Here is an 18,277-nt window from a genome sequence, read left to right as displayed (position 1 = left end):
AGGAACAGCACCACAGAAGTTGTACTCAGCAGAACACACGCAACCTTGGGTTGTATCAAAGAGACAGGGCTGACCAACAGCGTAACCCAGCCAAAACGCACACTGCATTGAAACATGCACATATGCACGTCTTCCAGTTGTGAAGACAAGGAGAATTAGAGTGCCTTTGGACTCAACACAGAATTACCATATTGCTTAATGCTTGTAATTAGAGGGCAGAATGGACTGGGAAGCTTATAAGCATCTTGTTCAATGAGAAGCAGAGGATTTGCATGCACAGCTTGCATAAGCATTACAAGAACTACCAGCAAAAACATCTGGAGTCAGTGGGAAAGTAGATGCTGCAATTAAATACGATCATGCAATTATTAAAATAACTGAAGCAGCACAATAACCACTCAATAGATGAGCCTCCTGCATACCAGTGAAATACTCTGGAAGAAACCTGAACTTTCCAAGGTGAGGTTTCAGGAAAAAACAACTATCATCAAAAGCAGCCTGATTGCCTGCAGAAACTGGGAGAGGAGTTACCCAAAGGAGCACGTGGCAGAATGGAGAAAGCCACGCGATGCAAGAGCTGACACTTGTACCTAGGCTCTGCGATCTGGAGGACCCAGATCTCTGCTGCAGCGATGGGATTAACTGACTTTCTCGCTGCAGTCTCTTAATGACTGCTTCCTCTGGAAATCTGCACCTGCTGGGCTTTCTTCTTTACCGGCAACTGGCACACAGATGTTAAGAGTTAAAATAAAAGCAAGCACCACTCTCCCAGTCACAACAGCTGCTCTTTACAGTTACCAAGGTGAAATATTTGATAGGTAACAGAGCTAAAGGTAACTTTTTCAAATTAACTCAGGCAAAGAAGGATCAAACCTTACTCCAGGCAACACTCAAACAAACAAAACTAGAGTAAAACTGAATTTTATTTGGAAAATACAATTCATCATCACTTTCTCAATCTAGCCACCAATTTCCTGAGTAGTCTTGCTTGATAAACAAGGGAGCTGTGTTAATAGGCTAGCTAATTGCACAGTATGTTTCACTTTCTTTTTGGTGGTGGTGGAAGGGAGAAAGCAACAAGGTATACATGGAAGCAGCAGTATGAACAGGAAGATCATCTATAAAGCCATGTTCCTATAAATCATTCAGCCAGAAGCTGTATGTGTTTACATACACAGCTTTGCCAAACAGGAGTGCACAGCTCAGTGCTTTACCATCAAGGTTCATTTCATGTGCATGAAAGCTAAAATCTTTAGCTTTCAAAGCCCATGAACTGATAAAGCTAAAGTTTGACTACTGTTTAAAAGCATTTCATTATTAAAATTTACACTTGTATTCAAAGAGAAAAAAGTTACCAAGTACAAAAATGTTTTCACTTGGTATTCATAACAGCATCTCACCACCACCAAAGATGCTCCTTTTAGAGCACAGCAATACCCAATGAATGCAGAACACCACGACTTAAGACAAAGCACACTAAATCTGGATTCTAAAAACCAAATGCCTGTCACTTCTCTCTCACCCACATTTTAAACAAACAAAACACATGAAAGGTAGAATAGTCCTTCATTTTCCTTCAAGTATGAAAACCTTTCTGAAAATTGAAGTCCACAAACGTAATTCATTACCCTGTATGAACAGAGTGCAACATAGCAGCATCAAGCCCCAAATAATCATTTTAGGGATACCAACACTAGCTGCAGGGCAAATGTAAACTTAGCTTTTAATCCTTCAATTTTTGCTATTTCCAGGCATCATGCACCTCAAATAAGGAGCCTGAAGTATTATCCAGCTGACTAGCTTTTAATGTGAACAATGTGAACAGACTTTGTTTAATCATGACCCAGAGCCATACAAGAAATAAGATTAAAGTTGTCTCTTCACATTTAGTAATCTTCTAGTTAACATGCAAAACAACAAGAAAGCTACTTTAAACAAACAAAAAAAATACCATTAGTCCAACAGATAATAAGGGCTGTGTCTGACTGCAGCTAAGCAACTTGTAAAACATGTTATCCTCCTACCGCTCAGGTACTTGGGCGCAACATGATTTTCAGAGGCCAGGATCCTGTGCCTGTGCAGTGGGCTGCACTGAAAAAATACCTTGAGAGACTGAAGCCTACGTCCCAGCAATTCCGCCGGATAACATGCAAAGCCTGGTTCATTCAGTTTGATGGCAGAGACACACTTCAGTCTCATCAAAACGTTCCTCAAAACACCACAGATACGTGTCCTATATTCTCCAAAAGACCCTGAAGTTCATGGTTTTCATCACCCTCACAGCACTGCTGGCTCCATACAGTCACCCTCAACACACTGAAGCAAGAAATGTGTTCTGTCCCAGATGCTGGGACACCCTTAGGGGTAAACTTGAAGAAAGTGAAATATACTCTTGGGATCTTATTTTAATCCAACCCTACAGGCCGCAAGGCTTCAGTATAAATAGCTTTTTTCCAGTGACCATGAAAAAGACAAACCACATCCCTAGCAGTGTTAAAATATGTGCCCCTTAGGGGTAAACTTGAAGAAAGTGAAATATACTCTTGGGATCTTATTTTAATCCAACCCTACAGGACGCAAGGCTTCAGTATAAACAGCTTTTTTCCAGTGACCATGAAAAGACAAATCACATCCCTAGCAGTGTTAAAATACGTGCAATCTGTAGGGCTATTGTAACTAAAATACATAACTACTGACAACAATCACCACTGACCTACACAGGAAAGACTACAGGACTTGCTTTTACTGTCACAGATTCTCAGTTTTTAAATAATCATCAAGGGTGAGCCTCTTAGGCAAGGAGCAGTGATAATCTGTTTTTTTGCAGGAATTCAGAACAAAAAAATATACAATCTGCTTAGTCACATCTTCCACAAACCCCAGCAACTTTAACGAGCTAAAACAGTCAGTGTTTTCTTTTGAATGCAGAGGATATTCTCCATATTGTTCTACTTACTGTGAAGATAGTCTGCCAGGTCACCACCGTTACAGTACTGCAAACAGAACAGAAAGCTTAGTGAATGAAAGGCAAATCAAAGATGAAAAAGAAAAACAAAATTCACTAGAACAGCAGGCTTACAGTACTTAAACATAAATAATCATCTGTGTCAAAATACATATTCAGAAGTTGGCAGGGAAAATCCCATTCCTGTAGGTTCCTCTTCTGTCCCATTTCCCCCAAACGTTATGTTGCATTACGATACACCAGCATTAACTAGCTTTTGTGCACGTGCACATCCATGTACAAGCACATCAGAGAGAAAGATAAAACCAGAACAAAGCAGAAGGGTCACCACCAGAAAGCTGGCTGAGGATAGCCTGAGACCAGCCACAGCTGAAAACTGAAGTTTCCCACATCATGTTCCACAGTATTGAAGAAAGTCAACAAGATCGCAGAACGAAGACTGCAGACGAAAGAAAATGTTCAAAAGCTTTGCAGGTAGGCTGTGTTGAGAAAATTCTTTCTGTGTATCTTTGAAGCAGGTACTACCCAGTAACACCCATTTGACCCTTGAGGTAAGATGTCTGACTGATTTGACTTGTGCCAGCACGACATCCTGACTGCAGCAATATGAAAAATCCCCCTGGCTGCTATCTTCACCCATACTGCTCCAGTTCTCAAAGACAGGCAGCTGCAGACTAGATTAGTAAAAGCATCGCAGGTGAGACTGTGAGCAGAAACCACTACTTATGTAACAAGCTGGTTTGGTTAAAACAAGTCTTTACTTTTTTTTTTTTAAATGGGGGGAAAGAAGAAAAAAAAAAAAAAGAAAAAACATACCTCCATAACCAAGTAGACAGAGTTTGCCAGTTCCTGGGGAAATAGAAAAAAAAAAATTACACATTGAAATACTTCACACATTAAACAGGTAAACTGTGCTCTGTTATGATTTAGACTGAAGAGAAGGTTAAAATTGCATTATAGGTTGATTCCTGGAAAATTGCTTACTTTGGAAGTGACAAGAATTTAAGCATATCATCCTTTCTTAGTGTCCATCTGTCTAACCAAGCAGATCTCCTGCATGGTGGCTTGGGTCTTCAGGTTCCTTTCGGGCTCTTGGGATTAACAGCTGCATGCAACACAGATGCTGGCACACTACTATCTTAGAGCCCTAATAATTTCCACATTTAGCTTGGCCCTTTAAAGCAGCTATGCCCACATGAACAGCGCTAGTCTGAACAGCAAGATAAGAGCAACACAACTTTGGGACCTGCGATTCAACCCCACGGCTGAAAAGTGCCTAAGAAATTCGCCCTTGCTTTGAGGGCAAAAAGGAAAGATCTCAGGTCAAAAACGCAACACTGGCCAACCAATTTCTACACATGCATTAACAGAGCGCTATTATCAGGTGGCTAAAGGTTTCTTGATTATCATGGGGGTCAACACCAGCAGAGTCCAGGCAAACGCTCATCTTCCTAAGGTTGCTACAGGTGCTGCACTGTGATGATTCTTATGATGTGAGGGTTTACCTCCAGAAGTCAGACAGAAGCAGACCTACTACCTAAAAGCCTGCATGCTAGAAGTCACTCCTAAACTCAAGGGCCAGTCCTGGACAAGTGCAGGCAGCAATTATCAGGTGAGTGGAGAAGCTCAAAGCAGCGGCTGAGCAGGAGACTTCATGATTTCCACAGCCCCAGGGCAGCACGCCTTTACTCCCAGGCTGTTCAGACACCTGCCTGCCCAATTCCTCTTCTGAGCCCGACTACAATTTCAAAAAGCCCCAGTATCCACTCAACCAGCCTTTTAGTTTCCAAGCAGTCTCCACTGTCTGCTCCCAGCCCCTTTCATCTTCACCTGCCCACAGGACTCTGCCTCCCGCCAAGCCTGTACGAAACTGCCTCTGTCAATGCCTCGAGTCTCCAGCACCTCCCATCACTGCTCTTGCAGTCCTCTTTTAACTTCACCACGTGAAAGCTGAGTTTCCAGATGCTTGTTGGAAGACTGGTTGGAGGAAGGCAGGGGAGAGATGAGGAAGCTGAACTACCTGCAGTTTGAGACCTGAGCTCCAGCTGCACACAGCATGGGCCACCTTCCCCGAGGGGCACGAGGCACCGGGCAGCCCAGCAGCCTCAGCTCACACAAATCCCCTGGTCTGAGGGTTCACCAGACCCAGGGCTGGCCATCCCCAGCTCTCACAGCTCTTCTCACTGCTGAGCCCAGCTGAGCTTTCTGAAGGTCCCCTTGGTTCTCCAAAAAGCAAATTTTCTGTGATACTTCAAGAAGGCGTTTGTTGCATTTCCTTGCAAGAAAACCCCAGGCAACATCACAAGCTTTGCACGTGACAAAGGGCCAGGGGAAAATTTACAGCAGCATTAAAAGCCCACCAGCTCTGCTGTCCTTAGCAGGAAGAGTGGAAAGTCAAGGTTTATGAAAGACCCCCAGGCCTCTCACTGCTCCGGGAATCCCAGCCACAGATGCACCAGAAGACACAAGCACACAGCAGCAGCACGGTGCAGCTGCTCAGGGAAGGACTGCGGGGCAGCAGGACGGGGAGCTCGCTATGGGGCAACTGCTGGGCATGGAGGGTGTGTCCCAAGTGTTTTCTGCAGCCCACACCGAGTTCATCACTGCCTCAGCAACAGTTTTCATCAACACTTGTTGTCTAACCATGCTGTGATCATTGCAGCTCAGGCATCTACACATTAATATCCATAGGCCAGCAGGGTTTGGGGAAGCTTGGTATATTATTACCTATATAGAAAATGAAGAGGAAGTTTAGCTTACACAAACTAAGTCCAAAAGACCTTTGTAATAACTTATTAGCCAACAGCTAATGTGCACTGTGCAGTTTGGTTGTTTTTCCACTGTATGTTATTTACAGACTCTGCAAACAAACATCATCAAGCAAGTAATTGATTTTTGGCAGCCAGTGCGTACAGTCACTGGGGTTAAATAAGGACTTCCACAGGCGAGGGAGATGCTCTGCTCAACTTCCCCAGCAACAAAGTGACCTTGGTGGTTTTATCTCACCAAGACAAGGTGAAGAGATAAGAGGGCAAGGCCTGAAAGGCTCCTAGGGGAGAAGTCGGTGGCTCCCCCAGCCATCCCCTGGCAACAGCACCCTCCAAACTTTCACGCCTTACTAGGAAGCACCCTGCTGCACACACACCCACCGCTGGAGGACATTTAGAAAATGTATTTTCAGATTGCAGGCACTTGTTGCAGACGCTTGTAGCAGGGATGACACAATTTCCCCATTTGCAATTTCAGCACTTCCAGACCCACTTACCAGAAAGAGATTTGTACGAATTTTGCCACAAAAACTAATAATTTATTTCAGGAAAGGCCCCAGAAACAAGCTCTTGTTTGGAAAAAGCCTTCAGCCAGTAGCTTACTGGGGTTATGACAGATACAACTGCCTAAAAAGACTTCTGGTTTCTCTAACAGGCTGATGGACTTTTCTCAAGCTGATTCAGCAGCAGAAACTACTTCTTTTCCATTTTTAGCCTTCCACAATTATTTATGACTTTTTCATTAACAAAACAAGGAAAAAAAACGCTGCAAGCTAGATTTTGCAGTCTACCAGTCTCTCCAAAAAGAAACAAAATGCCCAACCCACTCATTTCCCCATCAGTAACAAGAATAACATAACACTTTGTTGTAATTCTGCATAGGCTTATGTCCAAGAAGCGCTACAGATAGTTTACTCTGGACCTCTTGCTCACATGTGCCAGTTAGTGCAGCCAAGGCTAATCCTGTACCGAACAAGCTCGACAACGGGAACAGCACAGAGGCAAGCCCCTAACTTTTCCTCTAATCATGAAGTGCAGCAGTACCCTGACTATGCTCCACAACAGCACCAAAAGGCTTCTGCCAAAGGCATTAAGCTGATAATTAATCAGTCTGGATCATTGCCTGACTCATAGTTCTTGCAGCAGAGGCCCCAGCGATGAAGTTACAATTTAATTGAGTGTTAAAATAGGCAACAGCCCCTACTGTCTACAAATAATGCACATCTGCTGACAGAAGACAAAGAAATGAAGAAACTTCATTTAGCAGTAGAGCATGAATCACCCCAGAACAGTGCTGTGTTAAAAATCCCTCGCTCAGACACCGGGAGGGATGCTGTTATGGACATCAAGACCCAGCAGTCCTGTCTCCCTGTAAATTTTCTCTCCACCCATCCTGGAAGGTGGCATGATCCTCTTCTTGGAAAGCCTGTGTTTAGGTGTGTCCAAAGGGAAACGTCTGGGTGTACCCACAGTTAGTCATCCTCCTGCCACAGCGAGGGAAAAGTCTGCGAGAGGAAACTTCCTCAGAGGAATCCTCCTCTGCACTTAGCCTGTTGCCAAATTTAGAAAGATGTTTAGGAAGGGAAAAAGGTTGAAGTTAATTACAGAACACTGCAAAACTCTCTCAGCAATGCTGTGTTCTCACCAATCTGTGCGAGACCAGTGTTCAGGGGTAAAACCAGCAAAGAACGGCTTCCACCTCACCCAAACCCTCTTCTCTAGGAAGACTGGGGGATGCAGGAGGAACACATGGGAGACGAACACAGCTCCGCTGTCACACCCACGTGCTGAGCACCGCGTGGCTGACATGGCTCCTACTGCCGACACGAGAGGAGCCGTACAGACCCAAGTCCTCCAAACTGGTTCTGTTACTCTCCTAAAGAGCAGCGTACCACCACTGCCTGTTTGCTGGCCTCCCTCTGATGGCAAAGGTTCCTCTATTGTACCTCTCAGGGGATATCTACCACATGCTGCCCAACACTGCCTCTCAAACAGCACCCCAAGCAGCTGCCAAGCAAAGATAGTTGCCACGCGCAGATCTCCATAAATGGGGCTGGGACTCATCACTCAACCAACACAACAGACACATAAAATAAATCTGAGGTTTTGACAAGGGAAGAATAACTCGACACCAACTGAAAGCTAAGCTTTTCTGCTCTGGTTTTGGTTTTTTTTTATTTTTTTTTAATGCTCCTTGCCCCACTCAATGCAGAAGAATCACACTGCATCCCCTGTTTTGCCAGTAGATCTCATGGAACCAGCACCCCTTTGGCCTATGGTCTCTACTCATGGCTCTTTGGACAGTAGCACTGGAGTCATGAACACGGGCTATAACAAACACATTTTTGCTTTACAGAAACCAACTCCTAGACCAACAGCACCTGGAAAGCCTCTTCCACAAAGATCGAAAGCCAATAGCTAGAAGATACTCACATGCCTTTTGACCTCACACGGGGGAAAAAAAAAAAAAAAAACCCACACCAAAACCAAAAAACACCCAAAACACACAACTAAAACCCTATCTTGGAGCCTATTGTGCTTCTCTCTTCTCTGACCGTGGTCACCTTCTTCACTCCTTCTGAACCTTACCAATAAGGAACTCATGAACATTTTAAGTAGGTTTCCAACTCAGGAGAGAACAAGCAGAGGCACAGGGCAAGCAGAAGTGAGACCCCGCAGTACAGAAGTGGTTTATGGCCAGCCTTGCAGTGGGCAGATTTCTGCAGGACCAGAAGAAGGATCATGCCAAGGGCCAGTGTTACCCTATTCCAGCACTACAGTATTCTCCGCTCAAAAACCAGATGTTTCAGGCCAGGCTGTACTTCAGGGCAGATTACAAACAGCAGGAAAGCTATCCTCTGGTTCTACATGTGCTTCAGGAAGGGAGGGAAAGTACTTCCCATCCCTCTGGCAACAGTCCTAAAGCCTGACTGCGTGACATTAAAAAGCCAAGAAGACAATGTCACGTCCGTGGAGCTACTGTTTGCCAGGCAGCTAATACCATCCCAGACAAATGGAAGGACAGCTGGTAAAACAGCTCAATCTTCAAGTGACCTGAAGAAACTTCACCATCCCTTCCCCTGAACATAAGCTTTCTGCTCCAGCCAAACCAGCCCCAGCTCTCTTCTCCTCTCCAGCCCCAGGCAGCAGCAGGAGGCAGTGCCCGTCACAGCCCATGGACGGGGCAGTCCGCTGGTGGCTTCACACTAGTTCACAACAGGCTTTGATCAAAGCCCTGAGATTCAAGACACTTGCTGGATGAGTGATGGCTATAGGGTTTGCAGAGAGCTCAAACGGGAAAATGTCAGTCTCCTTCAGAGGCAGCCTGGGCCTCAGCAGAGCAACACACTCCAGCAAACCAAAGCTGAGAGCTGCACCTGAGCCTAACCACAGAAACCAAAATATAGGATTAAAGTCATAATAGGAGTATAGAGACAAAGTGGCAGGTTCCACAAGTCAGACCTTGATGGTGAGACCAAAAACACGCATCAGAGCAAACGGAACGACTCGTGCTGCTGGGGCACCAAAAAACAATCGCTTCTCACAGCAGTCCTGTTTGTCTGAGAGTAATGCTGTACCACCTGCACCAGCCTATGCCCCAGCTCACCAGCTCTCAGGGAGGCTCCAGTGCGGGTCACACCTGTATGAGCAGCCCAGCAAGGATAAGAGATTGCAGCAGAAAAAAAGCAGCAGAATCCTGAAAAGTTTGGACTTTCTGACATGGAGCGGAAAGAAGTAGTTACCCTCTGCAAATGGCAATGCGTTATGTTAATACTATCAAGAGAAGAAACTTCAGAATTCTAAAAACAATCATAAAAATATTGAAGATACACTTTTCTATATCTATTCCTCATCTCCTTTCTGGATCACAGTCATAAAATGAACATTTAAGGTTGAATTCCCCATCACCTTAAGCTCAGTCACATGTACTGGAATGAAATCACTGCATACCATAAAGCTGCATTTTGTGAGCCTGCCCAAAGAGCAGTAGTGGGGGGAGTGCTGTGGGTCGAGGTGGACAATAAAGCAGGCTACGAGAGCGAACTTTTCAGTTTTAATCACACACTCACTGAGACACATTCACTGAGATACGTTCATGCACAAGCAACATGATCTGGAAATTTGATTTTAGAATCAACTAATGCAGTTCCACTAATAAAGCTGGGAAGGGTTTGGTTTTTTTTAATGGCATATCCCAAACACAATCTGATATCCTGCAGGAGATTTTTTTTAATGCCACTCTGGAAATTAAAGGCCCAAGCCCCACAGGGTTTTGTATGGCAGCTGCATGACTGACTGGCCTTTGCAAGTCTTCTCTTTCACATCCACTTACTTCATACTTCACTTACCACATTTAAGAAAACAAACAGACATTGTCCCAGCATAAAGGTGTTACAACAAGTTTAAAGAAAAAAGCACAGGTTTTCAAATAAAAATGGTCTTAGTTTAAGAGGGGAAAAAAAAAATCCCATTACCAGAAGCCAGAGTAACACAGGCTTGAATCTGCAGTATTTAAAAATTGAAGAGAAGTGAATATATTTTAACATATTTAACAGGCCGGCTACAATTGCCAACTAGACCAAAAAAAAAAATCAAAAGAAAAATTCTGCAAAGAGAAAGTTGCCCAACTGCCCAGCTTTGTGCAGAGTGCCATTAAGCAGCACGCACACATAGAAAGCACACAGCCTGTGTGCTCCGAGCCCAGCAGGGCTGACCCCACCTCACCCCTCACTGCCATCCCTGGGGTTTCCCATCACACCAGCATCGCATGCCCCAGGCCCCCAGTGCGTACCGAGCTGGCTGGGAGACTTTCCTTTCCTGGAGATGTAAGACACTTGGCTAAATAGGATCTCTAATGACTTCAAATTCTGCATCCTTCACTCCCCCCCTGGAACCACGCTGTCTGGTTGATCTCCAGTGTGCCAGCTCAGCTGACCTAATTCCTCCTGTTATTCTGATGCTCGGAGACAGGCCAGGTGCTCCTGCAGCCAGACAGAGCATCACTGCCCTGAGCAACCACTGATGCAGAATTTGATTCATTTCTATCAGCTCCCCTTGAAACAACCTTGCTTCATAAACAAATGGAGCTTTGAGATCCTCACTCTACATACTCAGCACATCTCTCTCTGTTTACGGTGGAATTTAAGACCTGCACACCATAAAGCAGGAGACATCACACAGTTAAATCATCTCTTTGACATACGCTAAGCACAAAAGAGGGTCTAAAGCTATCTGTTGGCAGGGCTCTTCCCTGGATTCTGCTGTGGGCATTTATCATTAAATTTCTCCGAGAGGAACCATAACATCTGAAGACAGTTAAGAAGGCTTCTCTTAAGCAAAGTACGTTTAGGTCTGTACCTGAGAAACATTGCCTTGGAAGACCACAGCACCCACATTCACTTTCCATCAAGTTTGCCATTTAATATTGCTACACAAGTAAGAGCAAAAAAAAAAAAAAAAACCCAAAAAAAACCCCACCAAACAAAAAAAAATACACAACCAACAAAAACCAAGCAAACAAGTACACAGTTATTTTGAAAACAAAACAAAAAATTTTCTCTCCTTGACATTGCAGATCAAAGACCACCACCTCTGTTGACCACCCCTGTGCTCAGCTTCTCCTTTCCCTTTGTACCCTGCTGCATGCCACGTGCTGAAGGCAGTCTGGTCTGCCGCACGAAGAGACCCGTTCGCTTCAGAGGAGTGGAGCTGCTCGAGGAGTTTCCCCAAAGCAAACCAGAACCATCCAGCCCTGACTCCTACCACCAACATCAACCCTGTGTTTGCTGTTTGCTAGTCTGCCTGTTGCACAAAAGCTTTTCAGTTGGTATCAGCAGACAGGAAGGCCAAGGGTGCATGATAGTGAACTGTATCCTCAATTCTCTACACATTCTTGAGCACTAAAATGAGCCTTTGAAACAGTTTTATTGCTGTTTCACAGTTTAGAGTCAAGTCCAGTCCGGTCACAAAATTAAATCTTTGGTTTGGACCTATAAATATTTGAAAAAAAAAATCAAACAGTGGTTCTCCATCTGAATTCAATCCCACCCAGCCACTGATTAGGAGGCATTTCTTCCCATCCATCTGCCAAATCTCCACTGCCTTGCTTTGCCCACTTCAAATGCATTCAATCATCACGAGGATTTAAACAGTGGAAATCTGCACAGTGGAAACATGGATGGAGCTTCATGAAGAGCAGCACAAATAGCACTTCAGCCATTACCAGAGCTCTGCTGTCAAACTGTGAACACAACAGCCTACCAGTTTCCAATTACTCCTGGGAAACATTCCTTAATCTGTCATTATAGTCTGAGTAATGCTACCTTCCACAGGAGCTTTAGAGACAATTAACTTCCACGTCGCCAGCTCCTCCATGACACCTTAATCATGTGAGAGGAGCACAGGTATGTGCTTTACACACAGGATGAGCAAAACAGTGATCATAATTTCAGAAATGCAACAAGACCACTCCCTCTAAAAAAAGCCCATGACTCCTCTAAGGTCTATATTTAGTGGTGAACATGTGTTAGATGTTTCTGTGACCTGCACAGGGGGGTACCCAGCTAGCAAAGCCAACATAAAACAGAAGTTCAAGACTACAGAATTCTCTGCTCTCTATAAACATACCCATTTTGGTCCACTAAACGCTCAAGCCTCATCCTACAAAACCAGCAGAGGGTGGTTGGATTTTCCATCCTTTTCTAATTCCAAATTAAGCCAGATCGAATCTTCGGTAACAGAGTGATTCCCTTCAACAGATGAGAGGATGCTGAACAGAGCAGGACAGCAGACACCCCATTCTAGTCCGCAGCACAAACAGAACGAGGATGGCTTGGCAGTTCAGGGAAGCCTGCACTTCACAACCCCTCACCGGGCAACTCGCCAGCTTCGCTCAGGGATGGAATTAAAATAGGCTTTAGCCAGGCAGGCAGCCTAACCTCAGGAGTGTGATCTCCCAGAGACACGGTGCCTCCTTAGTCACTGCAAGTGTCACCGTGGAGCCCTGTCTCCTGAGATGGGGCACCCGAACAGCAGTGCCCAAGGAACTGAAGATCCTGCATTAGGTGGCACGAGAGGTGACAAGGCAAGGAGGTGACACTGCAGCAGCGCTGATTCATCCAACATCACACTCATTGGCAAAGCGCTGTAGCAGAAGTGAGCGGTGCTGGAGGGCACACCAAAGGACACTGCTGTCACGGAGCTCCGGAGATCCTGGGGGACAGCAGGAGGCACGTACACAAGATGTGGACTAGCAGCTAAAGGCCGTGTTGGAAGAGGATGATGGTGCAGACAGCACGGCAGAACAGCCCAACAGCCACGATCCCATCGATCCCAAGCACTTTCTATACAGCAACCATAGAACAAGCCTGTTATTACTTGGCTTTCAAGACCAGCCCAGGATGAGTGATTAGTAAACTGAGAAGTGTTTCTTCTACCACCCGTGCCTTAATCCACGTGCACAAGAAAAACTGCACTGCAAGGACTCCGTGTTCTTTGTCTCCAAGAGCTTCAGGTGATAGTCACCCCAGCAGAAATATTTTTGGTGAGTCTGCACTGCACGAATGAGCCAAGCATTACTCTCAGCTCATCCCGAGCTGGTGAGTACACTCAGCCAACCTGACACAAAATTATGGAAAGCAAACCCTCAGGTAACCTAGGCTGAACCAGAAACTCAGCAGGGCTGTACCCTGCATGACATTAACAGCTATGTTTCTACAACTGGTCCATCCCACCTGTGCAAAAATTAGAAAAAAAACCCCATCCAATACCCACACAAGCACAGGCACAGCTAGGCTGCTTTAAGCAGCAAGCTCAGATCACAGCACACAACTAGGGAAAACATGCCAGCAAAATAATCCTTCTTCCTATTTCATGCAGGAAAATGCTTTCTAATATCCAAAGCATGATTTATGTCCAGAAATAGCAGATTTTCTGCCCTAGCACCAACACAGCCACACACAAAATATTCATTTGACACATACTCAACCAACCTTCCTGGGGCAGCTAGCACAGCACAGGGAAGAAAACATACCTCAGACCTTCCACTGCCCCAGAGATCTTTAGTCACATTTAAGAACCTCCTTCTTAGTACTGCTGGAAGAAGCTGTCTAGTGCACAGTGCTCCCAGGATCTGACAAGTTCAAGAGTTCTCTTCCTACCACTGAATCCCCTTCGCTAATCGAGTGGTCTCTGATCACAGATGCCATGTCCTTAGTCACAAAAGAAACCAAAACAAGTCCCACACACCAGGACACATGCTGCTGAGCTTTCAGTGTCAATGTGCGTGGAGAGCTGAGCGGATCCTCAGAGTTTTGGAAATCCCTTTTCCAAGAAACCTCATTTCCAGACCAAGTCCTCATCCGGCAGAAACCATCCCTTGTATCCTTGTTGCTAATTTCCACCGTAAGGAACAAGAACTCATTTGGCTGTCTTCAAACAGAGGAAAAAGGCTTCTGGTAGCCACATGTCCCTCCAGACTGCTGTACTGCTGTCGACTGCTGCAGTCTGCAGACCCCGACTCCAGCCCTGCTGCAACTCAGCTGAGGGGCCAGGATTGTTCAGTAGCAACTAATGCACTCCACATATGGTGGAATACAGCTTTTATTTTATACCAGCCATCTTCTCTGCCTAGGAAAGATCTACACCACAACTCCATACAGACACTAAGTAGATGGTACTTTTAGAAAGGCAATACAACATGATTTATCCTTTCTTTGAGCAGGGGTTCTTGCATTAGGCTCGTAGGCTATTCACAGCACCTCTCGTTAATACATGAGCACATAATAATGGGAATATGCATATTTCATTGTGTGAGCCATTCTCATGGAATGATGCTCTTCTTAGGACTCCAGTGAGGAGATCTATAAAAGTCCAAACACAGCACTTGTATGCATTAAACATTCACCAGCATCATTTATTGCTAGGGAGCTTCTTATTTTGTCATTATTTATGAACCAATACCACAAAGATCTACAAAACAAGAAGGAACACAACGATATTCCTGGATTTGAAGGCTAAAATAAGTGTGTCTGGGTGAGAGCTGCTGTCAGTATTAAATATCAGCACTGCAAGTGTCTGTCTGGGGCAAATCTGGCATCACATCAAAAATCTTGAGTTGGATGAGGCCTGGTTAGCATTAGCTTTTAACCAGGAAAATGCAAACGAAAGCATCATTGGGTGTAATCACTTGCTTACAGCCGCTGTGGTTTTGGCAACCATTTCCTTGTGTGTAAGGAACACGCGAGTAGAAGTTAAAGTCACTGTTAACAGAGGTGCAGAGGAAGGGACGACACAAAATGCAACGAGACACAAAGCTACAAGGCAATACTAATATTCACAGGAAATATTTTTTCCCTTCTGCTCTATGATGTTGTGATAGAAGAATAAACCTCTTCAGTTTTAGAAAGCCTAAAAGTAAGGGCTCAATTAACTGCAACTACAACATTTTCAAGGGTAAATACATATATGCAGCTCTGAATGAAGCAACCAACCTTTTATCAGATAAACAAGGTAATAAGGAATCTTTTCCACAAAGGAAGGAAAGGTGGGCAGAAGCCAGCCTCTCACAGAGCTGTACTTTTGCCTTTGCAGGTAATTTACCCTCCTACAACTCCTGAGCAGACACAGAGCAAGGCCAAACACTGGGACACACACAGCCGAGGTGCTGGACCCCATCAGGCTGGGTCTGATGACCGACCACCCTACACCAGAGGAGACTCCACACCCTGGCAGCACTATATAACACGCAACACCACCTAAGTCATCTCATTTTGTCCAAGAAATCAAATTACCCAGGTCATACAGGGAGTCTCTGACAAAGCCAGTAACTAAACATACACCTGGGCATGCCTCGAGCCCTGGACCATTCCCAGGTTCCTGTTCTGTGCTATCTCACACAGCTTCCTGCTAATATCTCACCAGGCTACGCTGCTATACACAGAATTCAACTAAAGCTCATTTGCCATCACATAAGGAGAAAAATGCATGGCTGCAGTTGTAACAGTGATGAAATCACTCATTTTGCAGGAAATGTCTTTGAGCTGCTTCCTACCCAGCAGTTGTTTGAAGCAGGGCGAGGAACAGAGTACGAACAAAGGCTTTGAAAGATCTGCAGTAAGCAAATCTACCAGCAAAATGCTTCATACAAATGCAACCTATAGAGGAAGCGCAGGAGCAGCCACTCATTCCCTCAACTGAAAAGTTATTAAGCAAACCTAGAAGGTACACAGAAGAATGAAAAAACATGAGATCTAATGCCCCAAGTGGCCTGTGCCAGAGGAAACCTCCCCAGCTCTGAGCTATGCTGCAGCACATGTCAGGCCAAAGGCAGTCACGGCTTTGCAAGACCAGCTCTAAAGGGTGGCTCAAGAGCACTCAAAGGACATTTCCATCAGCAATCCCATTCCCTTTAGCCTTGCCTCCCTCCCAGAGCAGCCTGAAGTCCCCCACGTCCACTTATCACCAAAATGACACCAGGCATTACTCACTGTCCAAGACCCTGACCCCCTCCAGCACCCTGCCATAACCCCCTGCTTCGGCGGAGAGGGACACGGCGGGTGACACAGCCCCAGGGCTGGGGTGACACAGGCAGACTACAGCACCCAGCAGGCATTGCAAACAGGCTGTACCGACCAGCTGAGACTCGTGTTGGGGGTGACGTGGAGGCCACCGGAGCCAATCCATGGGAGAAGGAGGAATGTCAACAAACACGGCGGCCTGCAGGACACGTGATATCAGGGACAAGGCAGGCAGCACCCGATAAGCCACCCCAGGGCCACCTGGGGGGTCTGGCGGAGCCAACAGTCACGCAGCCATCACTCACAAATATCAGACCTTAGGGCAGCACGGGCTGTACCCATGTACCGCACGCCACCCCTCCCTCCATCCAGGAACAGAAGGGTTCATTTTTGGCTTTTAGATCCTGCAGCTTTTTTTTTTTTTTTTTAAAAAGCATCACAAATATCAGAGAAAACTTGACCCATGCCCCAAGCAGGATTTTTTTTTTAACTAAAAATTCAAGGAAAAAATAAAAAATGCATTGGACAACTTGGGTTTCAGAGCAGATCAGTTTTAGCCCCTTAGATTAGACCTTCAGAGCTGACTTCGAAGGAAAAAGCAACTGTGGGAAACCACAATAATCTAAAAATGTGTACTGCCATTTTTAACACTTAGTGATTGCCACAAGGACAACAGAAAAATGCAAATGAAAATCCTCTGGAACTGAAGACAATCATATGCTACAAAGTCATGCTCACACTATTTTTACATTCTCAGGAAAAATAAGTTTTCTTAGGGAATATATCCAGACTGGAGAAAGAAAATAAAAGGCAGGTATGCCAAGAACAACTACTGTAATTTTATTTCTAGTGTTTTGAGAACTTATGAGCTTCCAACACAGACATATTCACCACACACTGCATTTCACCGCATAACATCCTGGGAGCAGCACCTCCCACATCATCTCCCACCTGCATAAGAGTTCTGGGGTCCAGACAACAATTAACATATGATCCGCTCAGCCTTGTTTGTTTCTGTCCCTAACTTACCAAAAGACTTCCTCCCTCTTCCCCCCTCAAACCAAATACACGTTTGATTACAAACATCTGTTAAAAACTGCAAGTCCACGAACTCCACTCAACCTCTCCCAAATCCAGAATGCTTTGCTGTAATTGAATGTATTTACCTGGAAGTCATACAAGGCAACGATGTTTTCATGTTTCAATTCCTAGAAAAAGTAAAACAAAGACCATAAGCTGGGAGAAACAAAGGACATACAGAACAAAGACTGAAGAAAACAAGTCAGTCTACTTTTACCTTAAGTATCTTTATTTCCTTGCCCAGCAGAGTTTGAGATTTTGCAAGATTTTTCTTGTTAATGCATTTCACAGCTACTTCCAGCTCGGGTTTCTGAAAGAGTGCGTATGTAATTCAATAACAGATGTAAATTTCACCATTAATTTCCATTAGGATAAGCAGCCTCTTAACAGATTACAAACACGACTGAAAGCAGCCTCTCACAGCACCGGCAAAGGCCTCTCACTTTATATCCTAATGCCTGTCCCTCACTTGTTCAGACTTGCCTTTTCCCAAATTATTCTTGTCAGCCCAAGGAGAAAAGCCCAAGGTTTGGGTTTTTGTTACTACTTTATACGACGATTATCCTCTTATTTAATCACTAGAAATAAACGCACTGTGGGAGCCACGGCTTATCCCAAACCCTAATGATGGCAAATCCACTGCCGGATTGGCTTCCTTTTATTTACCAGTAAGCAATTCCGCCTCCTCTTGGAAAAATGAAGTGGAGAAGGACAAAACTTCACAGATACAAAAAGAAAACCCTAAAGCAAAAGCCCTCTGCACACTTCATAAACAGTGTGGGGGGATATATTATTTTTTTTTCTGGCGTTTTTCAAGGTAAGGGGCAGCTTTGGCCATCAGGGCATCTCTGCGGCCCCCTCCGCAGCGGGCTGCCGGCCCCCAGCCCCGCTCCGGCCACTGCAGAGTGAAGCCACCTGCCCCCCACAGAAAATACACAATAACAAGT

At 45.1% G+C, this 18,277-nt stretch overlaps 1 protein-coding gene across 1 annotated transcript in view; it reads right to left on the bottom strand.

Annotated features, from left to right (window-relative positions):
- Nucleotides 1-17,640, bottom strand: part of LOC104467444 (serine/threonine-protein kinase ULK1-like) — a gene marked incomplete at its 5' end in the record, with an annotated part of 74,782 nt that extends 57,142 nt beyond the window's left edge. Inside the window, 4 exon segments of the mRNA XM_010081219.1 lie at nt 2,957-2,993; nt 3,782-3,814; nt 17,417-17,458; nt 17,548-17,640. Coding sequence (XP_010079521.1) covers nt 2,957-2,993; nt 3,782-3,814; nt 17,417-17,458; nt 17,548-17,640 — 205 coding nt within the window.
- Nucleotides 17,641-18,277: the final 637 nt, after the last annotated feature.

Source organism: Pterocles gutturalis, unplaced genomic scaffold, assembly GCF_000699245.1.
Source record: "Pterocles gutturalis isolate BGI_N339 unplaced genomic scaffold, ASM69924v1 scaffold13624, whole genome shotgun sequence".
Lineage (NCBI taxonomy): Eukaryota > Metazoa > Chordata > Aves > Pterocliformes > Pteroclidae > Pterocles > Pterocles gutturalis.
This window is presented reverse-complemented; position numbering and strand designations above follow the sequence as displayed.